We start from the raw sequence: 19,672 nt of genomic DNA on the forward strand, positions 1-19,672 counted from the left end.
GGGCAAAGACCGACTCGATCTTGACCTTCAGCTTTCTACTGCAGCCCTAATTTGAGGAATATGCAAATGCTGGGTTAGTGCTTAACATCAACAAATATGGGGAAAAAAAACCCAAAATGAGAAAAACCCACCCCTGTATATATAAATCCCTTCACTCCAATATAAGTGTTTTTATTTAAATTCTTTCTTTAGACTCCAATTCCAAGCAGGACAATCCTTGAAATCACCATCCCGATGTTCTCCAGCCCGGTCGCGGTTGGGAATAATAAACAGGGGCGCAGGCAGCACCTTCACATTTTATTTCCAGCTCACGGGAACAATCTGGGAGGTTTTGAACCCGCTCGGGCGATGGTTTTTCGCTTCCCGCACTGGGCGGAAGCGGCGTTTCTCACGTACAGACAAGCACCAAGCCATGACGTAAGAAATAGCGCGTCTCCCGCTAACACCCTTCTGATTCCAGGGATTTTTATTTATTTATATACTCTCTACAGTGGCGTAGCTTCAGCAGTGGGTGGAGCTTAGAAAATTCGGGCATTTTGCTCACCTGTTCACAGCTTGACCTTTATAAGGGTTGCTGCAGCTTAAATAATGTGGATTTAAAGCCAAACCCGTTTAAAAAAAAAAATAAAATAAGACTCTCAGGGTAGAAAACAACCCACCCGCTGAAAATGGAGATGTTCATGCCTAAACCAGTCGCCCCCGGCTCTTCTTGTATTTACAGGAAACGCACTTGTTCACCCAAGAAATTGTTGGCGCTGGAGGGTTTTGCCAGAAAGTTTGAGCACGTGTGAAGAGCAGCTTTGCCCAGAAATGTCGTTTTTTCATCTTAGACCCAGCTGCTAAATGTTCTCGATTAAAAAAAAAAAAATCATCCCCCCTTGCCCCAACTCTGTATTTCCTAAAAAGGATTTACATGTTTTCTAGAAAAGGTTAAAAAGCCAACCAACAATGCCCCCAAACCAAAAACCATATTTTTCATCACTTCAGACAATAATCTGCTTATTATTATTTTTTAAAGGTTGCTTTGTTTAGGCAAAAGCAACAGTGAACAAAGCAGGCCGCGCGTTAAATAGTCGCTGTCTTGGCAAAGAGTGAGGATTTCCAGAAAAAAGAAAACAGAAGATGAAGGTAAACAGGTGGTTTAGCTGAGAAAAGAGCAGCGGAGAGAAACTGAGGAAATACAAGATTCAGCACCCAAAATCTGTATTACTGTGGGGAAAACAGGGTAACTTTGAGGGGTTGTTTTGAAAACGTCTACATAGAGGGGACCTCAGGAGGAGTTACAGAGGAGCACCAAAATTCAGAACCGTGGGTCTTGCTCACATCCAACGGGACAAACACACCCGAGAAACTTTAACATTTGTTTCTTCACAAAAAAAAAAAAAAAAAAAAGCACCTTTCAGCCTTTTCCAGAGTAGCAGCGAATTCTCCCTCCTGCCTGGAGGATGGAGAGGGGCAACAAAAAGCCCACCACAACATCTCTTCAACCCCAGCTCGGCCCCAAGGCAGGTCAGATCTTGGTGGCCACGTGGTTTGGATCACCCGGAGCCGCTCTTGCCACCATCTCAACATCACAAAACCAGCCCTTGGAGTACAATTACTAACCCAGATTTTAGCAGCACCAGGTGGAATAAGTCACCAGGCACCCACCCTTCGTTGGGGACCTTCGCTTCCCAGCAGGACCAAGAGGGGAAAAAGCCCAGAAACTCCAGCTGAGACTGTTAGAACCACTCACACAGCCCGGCCCCAGGGTGTGAGCATCCTCACTGAGCATCCTGACTCACCGGAAGCCAATCACTCCTCAAAAGCAGTTAATAAGCCTAATTACCTCCTCTTAAATCTTGTAGGAGTGAAGGTGGCTGGGCAGGATTCCCGCTTTTGGCGCAGAGGTGTTGACTACAGTTTGTTGAGAGCAACAGCGTAATACGAGAGCGGAAAATCCCCATTAAATTCCCTTCGGGAGGAGCAAAACTTCCTAATTTGATTTCACTTGATCAAATAGACGAGAACTTTGCCTATTCCGGCTTCGAACGGACGCCCAAGGTGTCCTGCTCAGTGTTTCTCTCTCCACCTTTCCCACAGCACATTTCCCCAACAAACTTTTCGTTTTTAAGGCACGGACTCTTCTAAAGGGGTGGAGGCTCCACTCTAAAACTTCCCACCAGCTCTAATATTGGTCTTTAGACCCACCCAAGAAAAGAAAAATACCCGTCCATTATCAAACTCAAAGCCGGTGGTTTCCTTCTCGCTGAAGGTTCAGAGATGGGTTTAAGATGGTGACCACAACCTTCTGGGGATCGCTGATGAGTTCGGTCACCGACCTCTATTTTAAGCTGATTTGAAGACCCTCCTTGTGATTTTTTTTTTTTTTTCCCTGACTACCTAGTTACCCATCTATCAGCTCTCTGCCTGCCGACAAACCGGGCTGCACGGTTGATTTGGGAGTCTCTTGTGCCCATCGCTGCTGTCCAGGCACCATCCAGTGAAGACCGTGGAGACGGGTCCTCAGCGAAGCCCGTGAGAAGTCTCAGGGGCACAGTTTGATGTAGGTAACGGTGGAACAAACGGAGAAGAGAGGGAATACCTTCTCCTGGAAGGCGACATTGAAGGTGAAGATGTGCTGCATGTTGTCGGCGTTGTAGAAGGAAACTTCTTCCCCTTCGTAATCCAGGTAGACCCTGACCTTATTGAGTTTCTGGCTGAGGCACAGTGGGGTGCGTTGGGGCGAGGTGACTGCCCAGTAGCGACCTCCGTTTTGCTGCACTGCCCAGATCCCTTCTTCAGGAGAAAACTGTGTCAGACCTTTCCTCCTGACAGACTCCTTGGCCACCCCGAAGGCCCAACCGTCCGAGGCCCCCACCTCCACTTCCCAGTAATGTCTTCCAGACTTGAAGCCTGTGGTAGCCAGCACCCGCGAGTTCGTGTCGAATCTCTTGGGGTTGTCGGGCAGCTCCTGCTTCCTACAGCCCATCCTCACGCTCTTGAGGTCTGCAGAGAGGATGAGGAGGTGGTTTGCCGAATCGGGGTCCAGGGTCAGGTCCTCTGTTAATGACAGCAGTGACAGTAACTCAATAAGAATTTTAACAATTAAAAGCCCAAGCTGGGGATGTTTTTATCAGTTGCTGGACCACATCCCAGACTCAATAACCACATTCCAACCTCCATAACCATATGCCAACCTCACTGGCTGCTCCTCTTCAGCTCCCTGGACAGTCTGGGCTGAAGGAAAGCCAAGTTCAGACATTGGCTTGGCTTGGAGGTTCTTGAGATGCCTCCTCTCACCATTGACTCTGCAGGAAGCCTGAAGGCTTGGGGCTGATTTTAAGAGGAGCAATTTTAGATGTTGATAAATATGCTGCTTCTCTCTACCAGCACCCAGGGACAAGCTACATGTGTGAGCAACTTGGAGGTGGGTGAGGAAGGTCCCAGTTAAAGATACAGGATGAGCATCTACGTCACCTTTTCACATCCTCACTAGGGGTTAACCCCACCAGGTAAAGGTGAAGATCAACACAGCAAAGCCAATCGTGGTAAATGAGGACCAAGATGTGGTTCAGGATGTCCTAGAGGGAGACCTACAACTGCGTTGTAGACTTGGGCTCTTTGATCAGCTCATGATCCTTCAGCAACGCCACCAGCCAGCAAACGCGGACCGGGGCGGGGACACTTGTGTCCTCCCACATTGACACCCCAATTCCCTTCATGGGAGGACAAAACTCGCGCTGCTGCTGCTAAGAAATGGGGTAACAACAACATAAGGACATTAGGAGCAAAGAACGCAATAAAACCACGTGCAAATGATTAGCAGTTATATACGGTAAAAATGGGCCTTAGATCGAGACATTTTTCGCAAAGAAATTGTATTTTTTTTCTTTTTGTTTCTGGCTCATCTAATGTACAACACAAAGATGGGGTATGCACACCCCTCAGATCATAAATTGCCGAGTATCTGTCCCGAAACTACCCCCTGATGACAAATCCTCGTGGAAAGCCACGACCTAAGGGCATCTTTACACACCAGGGCACATCGGCAGAGCCCAACAGAAACATGCAGGTAGATGAAGTTTGATACCAACATCTCTTCCCCTTCCAAAACCAGGCTCAAAGGAAACAGCGAGCGTGTCAACGACCTCAAATTGTGGTTGTAGTCAGCAAAGTTGCCATGAATGAACGAGACCCTGTGGGGGAATCTAAGATGGGACCTTAGGAGCTGAAAGTGTTGGATGCTGCCCCGGAGTTTATTTAGCTCAAGGTCTTTACACGCTTTCAAAATCCAGAGATTTGGGCCTGAAAATTGCATATGAAGTCCAAAAGGACCCGTGATGGGATTGAAAGCTTCATGGTGTTTCGCGGGGGTTGGAAGAGTGATGGCAACCACAGGAAAGGGTGGGGCCTTTTTTCCTTCCCAAGTTAAGCACCAGGTTCCTCCCCAAAACTGGAAGATTGGCTTTAAAATAGCATCTCCAGCATTTTGCACTATTATATCAGACCGAGGGACGGGTGCTTTCAAAGTTTCCATCAGCAAAATTTGGGATTTTGTTCATTGGATGAACAAATTTCCTTGATGCCAATCTTTTCTTTTAAGAGTATTTTCCTTCCTCCCTCTTGCATCTCCAGCTGCTGGAGTCATGAGCATCTGGGTTTGAGCTTCAACTCAGCTGCAGGGGCTGTGAATGATGATTTGACTTGATTTAAAAAGAAAAAAAATAACGTGACTCCAGGAGCTCAGGCGTCACATTAAAAAAATAAAAAGAGCATTCAAAGCTCTCGGAAAAGATGAACTAAAGCAGTCGGAGGAGTGGGATTTAACAACTGCTACGAGGTTTTGGCTGGTGCCTTCTTCACCCCTTGATCCCCCAGCTCCCCACAGTGTAAGCTGTGGCCCAATCTGCTTTCAGAGGGTTTGCTGATTTAACACCCCAGCTGAGTTATTCCTCTACACATGCACACACACCACCAGGGACATGCAGGGAGGGTCGTTTCGCCATTTTGCTTTCCGAGGGTGGTCGTTGGCCTTTCTTCTTTTGCTTTGCCAACCCCTTGGCATTTTCCAGAGGTGTCTGGGGATGTTTGGGAGCAGAGTCTGGCCTCTCTAAGCTGGATGGTCCTTGGAAAGGATCCAACCCATGGTCCTCGGAGAGGATCTAACCCATGGTCCTTGGAGAGGATCCAACTCATGGTCCTCAGAGAGGACCAAACCCGTGGCTTGTTCTCTGCCTTCCCCAAGGGGACTGCAAACCCTGTTGCTGAAAGCCACCACCTTAAAAGCAAGAGCAAATCTGGCAGACTTAAAGCAAGTACCCTTAAAGAAAGGGTACAAACGCATTTTGGGGTTCAAATATCTGTTCTTTCTGTTCCTCACTGTAGTTTTAAGTGTAAACAGGCAGAAAGGACCTAGCTTAGCTGTCAGATCCCCGGCGTCAGCTAGAAAAATCGTCTTTTGACTCTCGAACTGAGCAGGCTGGATCTGGAAATCATCGAGAGAGAAGAAATTAAAAAAAAAAAAAAAAAAAAAAAAGAAGAAATCTAGAGTGCCTTTTAATTTTTTTTTTCCCCCTCTCTTCAGCTTTGCAAAACCAGCTTTGCAAAATACAACCACAATTTAAAGTCTTTGCTCCGGGGCGCTACGTCTCAAATATTTTCCTTTTACCTTTTTCACCTCTTCCCAGTTCATCTCGCAGGTTTTCTGAAAAGAAGAGACAAGGGCAAGTAAACGGCAACGCCGAGAGAGCCAGAGGGGACCACAAAACCTCCTTTACGGGGACGTTTACACCAGCACCACATTGCAAGGTGGGACTCGACAGGCAGCAAGAGCTGAGGATGGAGCAACGCCAGCTCCCACCAGCTTGTGCAATGGGGACAAACAAAAGGGGAAAGTCCTGCTAAATATATTTTAACTTTTATTTTTTAAAAAAAAAAGCTTCTGGACATCAAGAGAATACAGGATTTATTTAAGCCTTATTTATCATGCCCCGCTGTATTTTGTTCTCCTCGTTGTATCGTGAGTTTCAAACTTTTAGTACAATCCTTTAAGCCAATTTTTGCTCCAGGGTGTAGTTTGCATTTAGGGGTTTTCTCCCCCAGATCCACTCTTCCTGGTGCTTGTTTCCTTCCCAAATCCCTCAGCACCATCTCGTGGCTTTGCTGCATTGCTGCAAGGGGTTGGTTTTTTTTAAACGCCAAGCTCGCCTATCCCAGCCTCAAACTATTCGCCGTGTGAAAAATTGCAGGTTTTATCGCACTGAAATTGAAAATGTGCCACGATCAGGTTTTTCCCCTCTTTAAAAAAAATCCTGCCTCTCCTTTGCTGGCAGCCTGGCAGGGTGAGTCTCCTCCTGCTCATGTACATCTCCAGAAGTCCCTTCCAACATAATTTATTCTCCTATTTTGGTACTGCTGAGCAGGCATGTGCTAAGGGACCTCGAGACATCCGCAGCATCCCCAGCACTCCTCATCCTTTTTTCCCCGACGCCTGGTAAAGGCCAAGGCCTATTTTAAACACCTCGGTTTCGTTTCCACGTACCTCTGAATTTCTTTAAGACTTTCTCAAGGACGACGGTCTTGAGGGAGAAATTGCAGATGTGCATTTTCATGTCTGTGCACACCGGCACGGGCTTCTGGCACTTCACGTCGTCACTTCTGCGAAGGAGAAAATTAAAACAATTAGAAAATCGTTGCTATTCCCCCACTTGCTTTTCCGTTTGCAGCTGACCAGCGCGCAACGCTCCCACCCCGTCCCACCGGCGGTCTGTCCAAGTGCTCAACATCGCACCGCGAAGATCACACCGGGGCTTTCAACCCCGTGGGTTGAGGACACCAGGATTTACGTGTCAACTTTGAAAACCCCTTCGGCTGGTTGTTGGAAAGGGTGTCTGTGCCGGGTTACCCCCACTCAGCTGTTCCTGCTGCAGCTTAAATGTCTTTTTTGGAGCTTAAGTGGTGCCTAAACCATCGCCCTGGATGAATTGCGTGTCAGGCAAATAAGATGACTTGGGGTTTCTGGTCTCACTTGACCTTTGAAGAAACCGCCTGGTAGGAGAAGACTTTGTGATACCGTAAGTTTTCCAAGAAGCTGGAAGAGACCCAGGGCTTGTGTCGAGTAGGAGGCAAGCTCTGTCTACCCCAGTGCCTCCCTTAGGCACCTGGACTGCAAACACTGACCTTAAAACAGTGCTGGTGGGGGGGAAAAAGCGTGAAAGAAGGAGAGAAGCAGCGCTCCGTACCTGCTTATGATGTTCATTACATCCTAGAAAGGAAAAAGAGAGACCGAGTGAAATCCCTGTGCAACACGTACTATGTCTCCTCAGACTCAGCCAGCACGAGGGCAATTCCCTTTCATTAAACCCAGCCAGGACGTCCATTCCTGATGGCTCCAGGCCTCAGATGTTTGCTTACAGCTTTGGAAGGCCACAATCCCACTAAACCCCACCCAACTGTCTGCAGCAACTATAGACCCAGCTGCTTCTAGGGGGGGACCAAACCTTCGAGATGTACAACACTCCAGCTTTATGCCCATAGAGTCATGATGTGGTTTGGGTTGGAAGGTGCCTTTGGAGGTCTCTCATCCATCCCATTGCTCAAAAACATGTCAGGTTATCCAGGGCCTTGCCCAGTGAGTTGGGAGTATCTTCAATGGTGGTGACTGCAAAAACCTCTCTGGTTCCTATTCCATTATGTGACCGTTGTTGTGAACCCAGGTGTAGGCATCTGGCAGCCTTTGAGATGCTCTGAGGGGCTCTCTGCCGGTCTCCCACCTCTGAGAAGGTCCTATCAACCTGTCCCATGTAAAGTCTTGAGATACAGACGGACACCTGCAAGTATCCACCTGCCTGAGAGCCAAAGGGTCGTCATCTGCCATAACTTGGCCACCTAGAAAGCTGGCGTTGAACTTGCACATCTCTGTCTCCATGATATCTGGACTCCCATGGTCTAATCGCCATCAAGAAGAGTTTAAGGTGTCTCCAAGGGGTGATTCATCCCACCCTGGGGTGCATGTCCCGACAGTGGAAACGATTTGCCCTTAGGAAGGGTGAATTATGGAGGTAAATTAGGGGTTAAAATACCCTCAATACCTAGTTGCAACGTGATGAAAATTCACCGAGGCGAAACACATGCTCAGTCCATGACACTATTTGTCCTTCCCGATGCCTTTAAAATTATATAAAGAAGGGCATAAACCACGGCGAGAACGTTGGACGTGATTCAAAGGCAACACAAAGCCGTACCCATCTCCCAGGGCATGGAAAAGGAGTCTGGAGCTGGCTAAAGATTTCCAAAGTGGCCTTTAAAAAAAAAAATTTAAAAATCACCAATTGTTACAGGATCGTTTTTGCGTGCAACCGTGACGGCTGAGCAAAGACCACGTGAAATGAATTTTTCACCTGTAGCCAAGCGCTGGAACCATCTGCAAATATTGACAGCGCTTTCCACACTGCCTCGGGGCGGGGGGGAATTTAACTCCGCGCAGATCTGTGGGCACCAGGAGCTCGATCTACTTAATTTAATCAAAATATCGCCGATGAAAAGAAGGTCGCTCTTTAGCCTTTTGCCGTTCGGTGGAGGATTTTGGGTTGCTTTGGGGACGGGCAGCTCGTGTTTGTTTTTCAAACCCCACTTCACCTGCGAAGGAGGGTTTGGGTGACAGGGAGGGCTGGATCGGCTCCAGCTTCCTTCTTTGCGATGCAATCAATACCTGGGCTCCATCTGCTCTCTCCCTCATACTTTCCAGCTTGGTTAATAGCCCGTTTTGACTTGAAAACCCAGCTCTGCTTTCAGGTCCCAGCCAACCTTCTGCAGCCAGAAGTCGGCTGTGAAAACTGGCAAGGAGCCGCGTCTTGTTGAGCCCAGCTCTGCTCAGCTCCATCCCAAGCCCTCACTAATACCTTTAAGCTGGAGGAGTGGGCATCTGTGACCCAACACAAACCCATCAAGACCTGGATTTGCAAAAGGATTTGGCCAATACAACTGTGGTGGCTCTTCGTGCAAGGTCTAATTCAGCTTTGAACACCTTGAAGCGGGAATTTATGGGTGCTAGAAAGGTCCAGACAAATTCATGGAAGAAAAATTTATCAGAGGCTATTAAATATGAAGAGGACACCTCTGTTTTGGGATGTTCCTGAGATAGTTGCTGTGGGTTACTGCTCAGGGCACTCAGACGCTGCCATGCACCATCTCCTCATTAAAGTGGGGGGAAAAAAGGACATTTGTCCTCAAAACACCTCTACAGGATCCAGAAACACGTTAAAGAAGGTTCATGATTTGGACCTGAAGGCTCATTTCATCGCACATGTCTCACCTTGAGGAACTCAAGCATGGGCTGCTGGATCTTCTCCTCCAGCTCCGTGATGAGCTTGTTGAGGAGCGTGATCTCCTTGGAGAGGTCGGTGATGTTCTCGTTCTGCCTCTTAGCGATGTTCTTCTCCATCTTCTCCAGCTGCCCCAGGAGGATGTGCTCCTGGTCACGCAGGAACTGCTGCAGCCTCTCGAACTCCAAGAGCAGCTTCTGCCGCTCGTTCTCGATGGTTTTCTGGGAACGAAATGCAGCAAAAAAGGTTTTAAGCCGGTGCAGTGATTTTGGGGCGGAGAGGGGCCACCTGGTGAATTTGGAGCACCCTGCCAGTGTCATCGCTGCTGCTTGCTGGCTTGCTTGTGAGTCTGGGTGCCTCCAGTTGGGAAGGGGTGAGGAGATACTGCATGTGGCAATCCTGGACAAAGGCCTTGAAACGGGGTGGGGATGGGAGAGCAAAGTTACTCCACAAACAGCCATTATCTTCACTGCTGCTGTGTCCCTGCACCCTTTTCTGGAGGGAAGAGGTATCAAAAAACGTCTGGGGCAGGTACCTCAGCTCTGCAGCAGATCTCAGGTAGGTTTTCTCTTCTACACTAGACACGTAGGCTTCCTTTTTCTCCCCGGGGGTGGTGGGGAGTTAATCAACCCTCAGTGAAGCAGAGGTGGGGACTGGTGGCCAAGAGGTTTCCCCAGTCCCTGTCATCATTTGCTGTCCCACCACCCAAACTGGGAGATGGGGTTGTATAGGAGAACCCACTTGGAGCAGCATTTCTCCCTCCCTGGGGGCTTCTCAGATAAACCCCAGTCCCTGCCTTGTCGTAATTTCCCGTTTATCAGCTCTGCCAATATCCTGGGTCCTGCTGGGGTTGTGGTCACAAGCAGACCAACAAGTCCCCTCCGAGACAAAGCACGGGGGCAAGCGGGAACATTTTTTTCTGGGAAACACGCCCTTTGGCAGCACGGACAAAGCTGAACATGTTTTGATTGCTTCACTCCACGCTGCCCTTCAGCACAGGTCCGACAGGTCCACCTGGCCCTCAAAAAAATGGTCCTTCACGCTCTGCCTTTTGCGTCGGGGATGAAACCAGCTCTTGGCAGGCTGGTGCTATTTCAAGCCCTGCCAGCTGGAAAAAAACCCAGCAAATTGTGGTAATAACGCTGTTGCACGGGGATGGTAGAGCAGAAATTTGGGTTGAGGGTTGCCTGGTGGCATCTGTCCCAAGCAGGGGGACATGAACCACTCAAAGCCTCTTGTCTTGGGGGTGACAATCTAGGAGGGGTGTTGTTAGCAGGGGGGAAGGGGGATTTCCTGCATCTGCCTTCTGCTGCCCCAGGGACAACGGGCTGAGGAAGAGGAGGAAGAGGGAGGAAGGGTGGAGGAGAGCCCTACAGCCGGCCTAGCTCCAGCTCCAGCACCCACTGCTAAGACAGTGGGTGATGCATTGTCAATCTTGATGGTGAAGGAAGGAGAAAAACATCCATTTCTCTTCTTCAGGCACTGACAGGGGTAGGAAGGAGGAGAGGGGTGGCTTGGTGGGTCCTAACCCCCTCCCCACATCCCAACCCAGACCTTCCTCCCCACCACCCCAGAGCGCCGCATTGCAGGCACGCACCAAGAGCTCCTGGGTTTTCTTATCATCGTTCACTTTAAACTCCAGCAGCTCTTGCCTCTCCTTTTTCAGGAAATCCAAACGTCCCTGGACTTTCTCCTAGGAACAAAGAAAGGAAATATTACTGGGTTTTCTTTCCTTTGCTGCATTATTCTGCCTGCGTGCAGTTTGCTCCCTGCAGCCGTGCGAGGGCAAGCGGGATTGCGAGGAAAACACGGCGGTGGGGGGGCTCCTGTCGCCGGGCGAAGCCGCTGGCTCAGCTCTGCCCACGCTCACCCGGACACCCACGTCTGCAGCCCCCAAGGACTGCCACGAGCTCGCAAGAACGCAGCGAACACAAAGGAGACAGAGGATGCCAGGGGAGGCTGTTTTCATCAGCTGCTGCTACCACCTCCCCCGCCTTTGCTCTTGGCACAAGCAAAACTCAGCCTGGCTTTAATCAACTCATTTAATTCACTTTTGGACGTTTTCCCAGACCTAAAATAGATGTGGGTGTTTGCTCCGTCAGCTGTTACCCTACTGACAAGGTGGTGCCTGCAGGTAGCATTCGCAGCGTGATGCTTGAGCCCGGGGCTTTTGCAGGAGAAACTCTTGTCTGGCAGCCTCCCGGCTGCCCTGGGTTTAATCCCACGCTCTCAGCTGCGGAGACGCGTGAGAGGGTTTTGCCTATCTGGAGAGGAGAAGGGTTTTCCAGGTTTTTGGAAAGCTAGAAAGCAGCAAGCGGCTCTTCGCAGGGCGGCTGAGCGCAAGGCTGAGCATGGGAAAGCCAGGGGACAACGTGGGGACTCGAGCCAGCACAAAGACACGGCGCAACGCAAACCACCGCGAGGCTGAAAGACCTGGGTGTGGGAGGGGGTCTACCTCGGGGCGGACAGACAGACAGACAGATACCTTGTACTCCTTGGATGCCTCATCGATGGGTACCACGGCGTGCGGCCGGTGCTCCCGGGACCTGTCGCACACCACGCAGATGGTTCTGCGGTCATCCTTGCAGTAGAGTTTCAGGGCTTCCCTGTGCTTCACGCAGAGCCCGTCCTCCTCGGCACCCTTGGCCCCACGGAGGGTGAACTGGCTGATGATCTCGGACATGTTGGCCAACTGCCGGTTGGGTCTGAAGCTCTTCTGTTGGAAAACCTCTCGGCACTGCGGGCAGGGGAAGTCCATCTCTAAGTCCTTCCAACTCTTGATGATGCACGCCCGGCAGAAGTTGTGCCCACACTCGATGGAGACGGGGTCTTTGAAGAACTCCAAGCAAACAGAACAAGTGGCTTCATCCTGGAGATTGCCGGGCAGAAACACGGCCGCCATGGCCTCTCTCCTGCGGGCAAGGACTGATTTCTCCGGGGCTGGACGCGGAACATGAATGCTTGGCATCCAGCCCTGAGTGGGCGTTCCTCTTCCAGGAACGAGCCCGCTGCCCAAGGTCACTCCTGCAGTGTCCGGTTTCTTTAAACTGGTAACGAAGACCTCAGCGTTAGGGGACAACACATAGGTGGAGGAAAAAGAAAGCAAGAATATGTCCCTGTCCTTTGCTCCCTGACAAATCCTGAGCTCTCTGTCTTTTTATCTTTTTTTTCTTTTTTTTTTTTTTCAGGAGGGAGGTGGGAAAAGGGAATTCATTTGGGATACGGCCACCAGCTTTGGGTGTCATCGCTTTTTGGCTGACCTGGTGCTAAACGCCAGATCTGAGTCCTGAGGCTTGTGTTTAGCAGCTGCTCTAGGCTCTGATCCAGGTAACCATCCGAGCTCTCGTTAAAGACCCATTTCACCCTCAAAGCTCAGATGACTTGGTTGAGCTCCAGGGCTCAACAGGGGCCCTAAAAGGCAACAGGAGAAAGGGAATACACAAGGATGCAAAGTCTATATCAAGATCTGGGCTTGGGTTTCCCAAATCCATAAAGATTAAGCTCTGGATTGGGGTCCTGCATCTCAGAAAATACTTTTTGTCTTCCAGGAACATTGTGTGCAACTTTGGAGGTCTTGCGTTAAATGGAAATGATAATTAATAGGTGAGGACCTTCCTTGGCTGGGGTTTGTCTATAACATGGTTGCCTCCACCTGAGCAGCTCACCAAAGCTCTTGTTGTGGAGAAGAGAGATAAAAGCAAGCGACAGTCATCGAGTTACTCAGGGTGGGGGGGTCACATTACCACCACCAGAGAAGTGGAAGCACTTCTGGAGAGTGATTAATCTTCTCCTAACGAGGACTTGAAAACAGATCAAGTGATCTTCTCCCTAAACGCTGGTTTCAAAGTCAAACCCAGTTGGTCTGACACGTCCAAGTGGAGATTTTTCCCTCGGAGACGTTTGGAGCTAAAGGGAGATAAATCCCAACCCCAGAGCTTGTGCTGGAGGAGTTGTAGAAGTAAAACTGGTCTTGGTGTCCTGCTGCCTGGTTTCTGATTGGTGTTTGTCCTGACACCTTCGCAGTCGGGGAAGAAAAAACACTGGGGAGGGGTCTCCATCCTCCGCTAGAACCTCTTTTGTAACTTTAAAACTTTTCTGGCATTTGTATTTTCCTGCTAAACAGGAGTATCAGACTCCAGGTGGGGGCTGACTGCTAATCCAGCCTTGCTTATTCGGGACTAAAAATGAGCTTTTTCAGGTCAGTTTAAAAACAATTCTGGGCTTGGAAAGGAACCCCTCATCTTCTCACAGGGAGATAAAATCTAAATGCCAGTGCTTGCTGTGACCCACATTAACTTGTGATCGGAAATAACACAGAACAAACAACTCAGGCAAATAGCAGAATATATATATATATTGATATGTATTTTATATATTTATATGTATATATTCACGCAGAGACTCATATACGGAGAGGTGCATATATATGTACACACATATATCCCTATATGTGCGGTTCTACCCATTTCTACGTACACAATTCCCTGTGGAAAAGGAATTTCTCACCATTTCCACCTCTGTGCGTATTTATTTACCTGCCCCTTCTCATACACATCAATATATATTTCTACACGCGTGCACATCACTCCCTATGGAAGGGAAATTAATTTCTCTTCCACCTTCCATTTTTCTCGATCTGTAAATAAACATAAACTATATATTTGCTCTACGTCACGCATAAAGTTTTCATCACGTACGTGCAGAGAGAAAGGAAGAGGTGGTGGCCTGGAGACAAACCCATACCCAGAGATGCATAAATAGCAAAGAAAAAGAGTGAGACACCCCGACAACGGGCAGCCCAGAGGGAAAAGCAGAAGGAGAATGAGATGGGTGTAGGAAAAAAAAGGACAGACAACCTCTGGACAGACAGACAAGCGCATCCCACCGCCCGCCCTATGCCCCCAGCTGACCCCGCGTACCTCGGAGTAGAGGTGTAGGAAAGGGGCATCCTCCCGAATCGCCCGACCTTTGGCACTGGGAAGGTGCTAGTGGGGGGCAGGTGGGAGGTGAACCTGGTGACCGGGGGGTCCCAGCGGGACGCAGCCCGCGGCAGACGCTCCACCATGCTCTGACGAAGGAAACCAGCCCCAGCCCTGGATGCCTCTGACATTTCGGTGCCGCTCAAGCTCCTGCTCCTTCCCAACCCTTGGTTGCCCCATTTGTCCCTTCTGTCATCCTCCCCCACCCTCCGCCCCATCTCACTTACCATTCCTTCCCCTCCCCCGTTGCATCTATCCTGGGCACCCACCGAGCTCCTTCCCTCCTCCTCCTCCTCCCCAGACGCTCCGGCTCTACTCTCCTCCTCTGTGCCAAAGCTCTTTTCCCTGCCCAGAGCCAGGATCACGTTTCTAGCACCTCCCTCCACCTGTCCCCAAGCCCAGACCCTCTCCACAGGGTCTCTGCAGCTCTTTAACCCTCTCCAAGGCCCCATCTCTCCTTCTAGAGGGGCAGGGAGCTCAGGAAGGAGCGAAGATTTTCATCCCTCCTCCAAAGCCATCAATGAATGATTCACCTCCCAGCTCATATTTGGGGCAGCATCATGCAAAGAAGGGCAGAAACGTCTCCTACAGGACATCTCCCACCTACCCCGGGTGGCTTGTTTAGGTAAGGAGAGGCTGGGACATCCAAAACAACAGGGAGGAGGAGGAAAATAGAAGGAAAACGCAACCCTAACAAGGTGGTTTCTTGCAGGGCTTTGGGTGCCAAACCATCCTGGGGCTCGTCATCCTTTGGAGTTTTGTCCTATGTTAGGGGAGTCCAAAGTCACATAAGAATCTCTTCAGCCAGTTTATCTGCAAAACAAACTTCTCAAGGGGCAATAATCAAAAGGAGCATCCCTTCCCTCTGCTGCAGGCAGGATTTTTTAATCCTCATTAAAAAAAAAAATAATGATCTGTCATTTAGCTGAATAACTTCTTGCAGCACTGAGCTTCCCAGCTACAAACTCCTCAGACTAAATAAACCCTATTTTCCCTTCCCCCCCCCCGCTGCAATAAGACAGAAAAATGTCTTTTCAGACTAAATAAACCCTCTTTTCCCTTTCCCCCCCCCCCCGTCTCCTGCTGCAATAAGACAGAAAAAGTCCAAAACACCCATTTTCCTAGACCAGACAGTGACAACAGCAGAATTTCCACCACTACATGATTCCCATGCTCATGGTTTCTTCTCCCACCATAGATGTTTTGCCCTCAAAGATATGGGTGATGGTAAAAAAAGAGCAGAATTATTTTAGAATAATGCATTGCCTTCTCCTCTTCAGGGCCTTTGGGGCTGCAGGCGGCAACTACAGGTGTCCTGAACGGATCGAGCTGTTCCTTCAGGTTTCATCTGAAGTCAACAGGAGGAGTTTGGTACCTCCTGAAGGACCATTATTGTCCACATGAGATGAATGACTCAACTTCTGTCAACTAGTAAGGGAATTTTGGGTTAGCACCGGTCTCATCCTCTTCACTACGAGGGTGGTGAGGCCTTGGCACAGGAGAAGCTGTGGCTGCCCCCTCCCTGGAAGGGTTCAAGGCCAGGTTGGACCAGGCTTTGAGCAACCTGGGCTAGTGGAAGGTGTCCCTGCTCATGGCAGGGGGTTGGACTAGATGATCTTTAAGGTCCCTTCCAACCCAAACCATTCTATGATTTTATGAAATAAATACCTGATATCTATTAGATATACATGTCCTTTATTTTGACTTCCAGCAGCTCCCTGATTCTCTCCTTCGCAACCCTTGCCAAAAAACTCCCAGCAAAAAAAGTTCCCAGCCTTGCACTGTAGAAAAAAAATGGGATGCGAGCAGGGGAAAGCACCTTGGCTTGCCCTTGGGGTTTTAGTAGCAGGATTATGTTCAGGGCCACAAGCTGCTTCCAGACCACCAGGAATGCTGAGTCTGAAGAGCTGTTAATAGGCGCGTCCGTCTGGGGAAGGAAAACACGCACACGAGCCAAATTCAGCTGCCGGGTATAAGCCTACAGATTTATTGCTAGAGCTGAAACAAAATCAGGCCAGATGCGTAGGGGAGCCCTGCAGAGTGGGCCCAGCCATCCTAATTTAGGGTGATAATCATTCAAGATTAAGTCGAGGACTCGTAGCATCAAAACGGCCGGCCCACATCAGTAGCCCCCATCCTGCCCCCGCTGCAGGCTAGTCTGTGGGGTCCTCGTCCCACTCCTCGTTGCAGAGGTCCGTCTCGCAGCAGGAATAACGGGATGTCAGGCGGGATTCTGCGTCGGATGCCCGTTCTCGGCCGCAGTTCATCGCGGAGGTGCAGCCTTGCTGGTAGTAAAGGGTCACCTTCCCTGCAGGGGTGGTGGGCAGGGAGGGATCGTGGTTAGAACAGCACTAAACTAATAAAAAAAACAGTGTCCAACTCTGAAGTTCCCGGGTGAGAAATCAGCCCCTTAAATAGCGCACCCAAACAAAGTCACACCTTGCTTAAGATCTAAATGAGGCGTGTGTACACATGGACAAAGCTCACGTGGCTTCTTTGGGAGACAGAGCCTCTCCTTTGCCCAAAAGGGACTTTTTTTAACCGTTCATAGGGCGACCTCCACCGAGAGAAGGAATCTGGCCCCGTGCCGTTAGTCCTTTCCCACATCAGGTTCATCACCGCACCCTCATTCATCCTGCAACTCAATTTGGTTCTCCAAAGAGAAGGACAACCCCCACCGAACCAAAGGAAACTTGTGGTTTTGACTCCCTCACGACGTACCCAGGGAGGTTTTAATGATGGCACATTTCTCTCTCCGCTCACAAGTCGTTTCATTGGCTCCCCGGAAACACCCAACGAAGGGGAGCTTGTACTTGCAGACTTTGCATTGAAGAGCCTCAACTGCAGCAGACAGAGAAGAGACGATGAACTTGGGGCTCTGTTCTGCAGAGCCATGGGGAGTTTGGCATCAAACACCCCTACGAGTTGATGGGGGTGACCCCAGAGAAGGTGTAGAGCCCACCAGAGAAGGGACCAGGCGTCGCCTTCATTAACAGACGTGGTAACAAGAGCCCTCATCATTGGGGGAGAGGGAAGTGATGGCTGGAGACACCTGACATGTCTCGGCAGAGCTTTGCAGACAGGCCTGGCCTCAGGCGAACAACCCAAACTCCAGACCCCCAGAGAATAAATGTGGGTGCTGGGGTGGGGTTTATGCCGCTGAGATGGGGTTCAGCCCCAGCAAGACCACAACAGCTCTCTGGGGCAGAGAAGGGGCACATCCAGCCCAGGATCCAGCAACCTACAGCTGAAGGTCCTGGCCCAGGGGGAGGGTCTCTTTGGGTTTGATAAGGAAACACATGGAAAGTCATTTTTATTCAAGCAACGATGAAAACAGCGGTGGTGATTTCTCTCCGCTGACTGCAGGCGCAGAGCAGGTGACACCCAGCTCACACAACATCAAGAGCTTGGCAAGACCCAACCACCACCAGATATTTCCCCGCCCTTTATTAAAACCCGTTTAACTGTCACCCTCCACTTACCGACTCCGATGCACAAGACGAGGGTCAGCCCCGCAAAAAGCACCTTCATCTTGGGAGAGGGGACAGATCCTGACCTCCCAGCTGCACCTCAGCCCAGCACAGGGCAACCTACGAATGAGAATGGCTCAGGTCATTTATTAATCCCTGTAACGAGTTTCCTCAGTGATCAGCCTCCTAGCAGGGGGAAAACCAATCAGGCAGAAACCTCACAGTACAGATGTTTGTGATGTCCCTTTTGGGGCAAAACGAGTAGAGAAACTTGAAGCACATTATTAGACAATCCTCCAGCACCTTAAAAAGCTGAAATACAGACAATTCCACCTTCCTGCTCTATTAACAGCCATGCTTTCAAGATAGAAATCTCCCAAGTGTATAAAGTGGTTTTATGAGAAAAAAAAACCCCATATTTTTTTATTTCTTAAGATGCTTCTACCTCTTGCTTAGACATATCGCTGGCAAGTGTCTGTTACCAGAAACAGGGAGATTTGGGCACATAAAAGAGGAAAAACTTGAGCGCCCAACGTGGGGCTCGAACCCACGACCCTGAGATTAAGAGTCTCATGCTCTACCGACTGAGCTAGCCGGGCTGCCAAAACCCTTATTTCTCCACTATTTTTCTCACTGAAAGTATAATTTTGATATTGATTTAGCAAAATGTCCAATTTTATAGCAGTAGGGGTAGTCAAGCACACGGAAGCTGTTCCCTGGGAGATTTAAGAGGGTGTTTTGGGATGGTGCCAGCAGACAGAAAATGCAGAAGGAAGACACAGAAAATTCCCAAAGCAAAACCCCAAGAGTCCCTTACCAGCCTCTGCTTCCCCCTCTGAGGTCCCCAAGCATCCACCGGCCACGCGTCCCCGCTGCCTTTATTCCTCTCCTGTGCTTGGCTTGACCCAGGACCTGAACGACCTCAGAGCTGAGGGGGGATATTGTTCGGAAGGAACAATGCTCCTGGCTCACACCTGGGCAAACACGGCTCCTCACCGAGCCTGGACAGACCTTCCAGGACGTGGAGTCATTCATTACGTGGGTGAGTCTACAAGCTCTCAGGCTCTTTCATCTCCCTTTGTGCAGAGAAACCCCCTCAGCTCCCAACTTTGAAGTCAGCCCAGGGTTAACTCTGCAGGAAAGACCCAAAGAGGCAGATTTTATAGACCTATGACTAAGCCCACCCTCCTCTGCTTGTGAAGGCAGCACCTTCGCAAGTCCCCTTCTGAGACCAGCTGATTTGATTTTTCCTCCACAAATAGCACCAATAACGGGGGTAGAAGGATGTGCCTCATCCCCTTTTGGGGGTCCTGGCAAAAAGCAAACCCTCCCTCCTCTCTTCTCTATCCGCCTCCCTGTTCAACATCATGTTTAATCACACTGATTTTTTTTCCCCAGTGTTTTTTGTGGAGTAGAGACTAAAAAAAACGAGGGCTGGGAAGCGTTCACGTGATCCTGCAGCCCATTTCTCCTAAGCTTGCAAGTAGGACTTTACATAAGAGAAAAGAGTTTCAGCACTTCCTATTCTCTCCCCTCCTTGCCTGTATTTATTTTTTGTTTTGATTTTCTTACCCAGCCCATCCCTCAGCTGAGCTGCTCCATGCACGGGACCTGGAACAGCTAAAACATGTTCTTCTCACACCCCTTCAAGCCAAAGGCTCCTAAAGACCAGGGTTGTTGGTTCCCTTTAAAACACAGATGGGCTCAAAGCCGCGTGAACTGCCCTGTTACTCCACCCGGAGCAAAGAAGCTTGTGCCCTGGCCTCGATGGGACACGGGGAGGTGAAATCCGGGTGACAACCCCCCTGCTTAATGCAACTAGAAGTGCTCCAAGAACCAACACGACTCATGGACTACACCTGCTTGAGAAATGTGGCTCATAACAGAGCGTGGAGGCTGGCGTCCACAGCCACATCTC

General features: G+C 49.7%; 1 protein-coding gene and 1 non-coding gene across 2 annotated transcripts; both read right to left on the reverse strand.

Annotated features, from left to right (window-relative positions):
- Nucleotides 1-277: 277 nt before the first annotated feature.
- TRIM7 (tripartite motif containing 7) lies at nucleotides 278-12,462 on the reverse strand. The gene is made up of 7 exons (XM_074810485.1): nucleotides 11,791-12,462; nucleotides 10,903-10,998; nucleotides 9,296-9,526; nucleotides 7,224-7,246; nucleotides 6,524-6,639; nucleotides 5,651-5,686; nucleotides 278-3,042 (listed from the first exon to the last, which is right to left on the reverse strand). The coding sequence occupies exons 1-7, from the start codon at nucleotides 12,271-12,273 to the stop codon at nucleotides 2,528-2,530; spliced, it is 1,500 nt and encodes a 499-aa protein (XP_074666586.1). The 5' UTR covers nucleotides 12,274-12,462; the 3' UTR covers nucleotides 278-2,527.
- A 5,818-nt stretch (nucleotides 12,463-18,280) lies between these two features.
- On the reverse strand, nucleotides 18,281-18,353 carry TRNAK-CUU (transfer RNA lysine (anticodon CUU)). Its single transcript has one exon. It is a non-coding gene; the product is annotated as a tRNA-Lys (tRNA).
- Nucleotides 18,354-19,672: the final 1,319 nt, after the last annotated feature.

Source organism: Strix aluco, chromosome 37 (genome assembly GCF_031877795.1).
Source record: "Strix aluco isolate bStrAlu1 chromosome 37, bStrAlu1.hap1, whole genome shotgun sequence".
Classification (NCBI taxonomy): domain Eukaryota; kingdom Metazoa; phylum Chordata; class Aves; order Strigiformes; family Strigidae; genus Strix; species Strix aluco.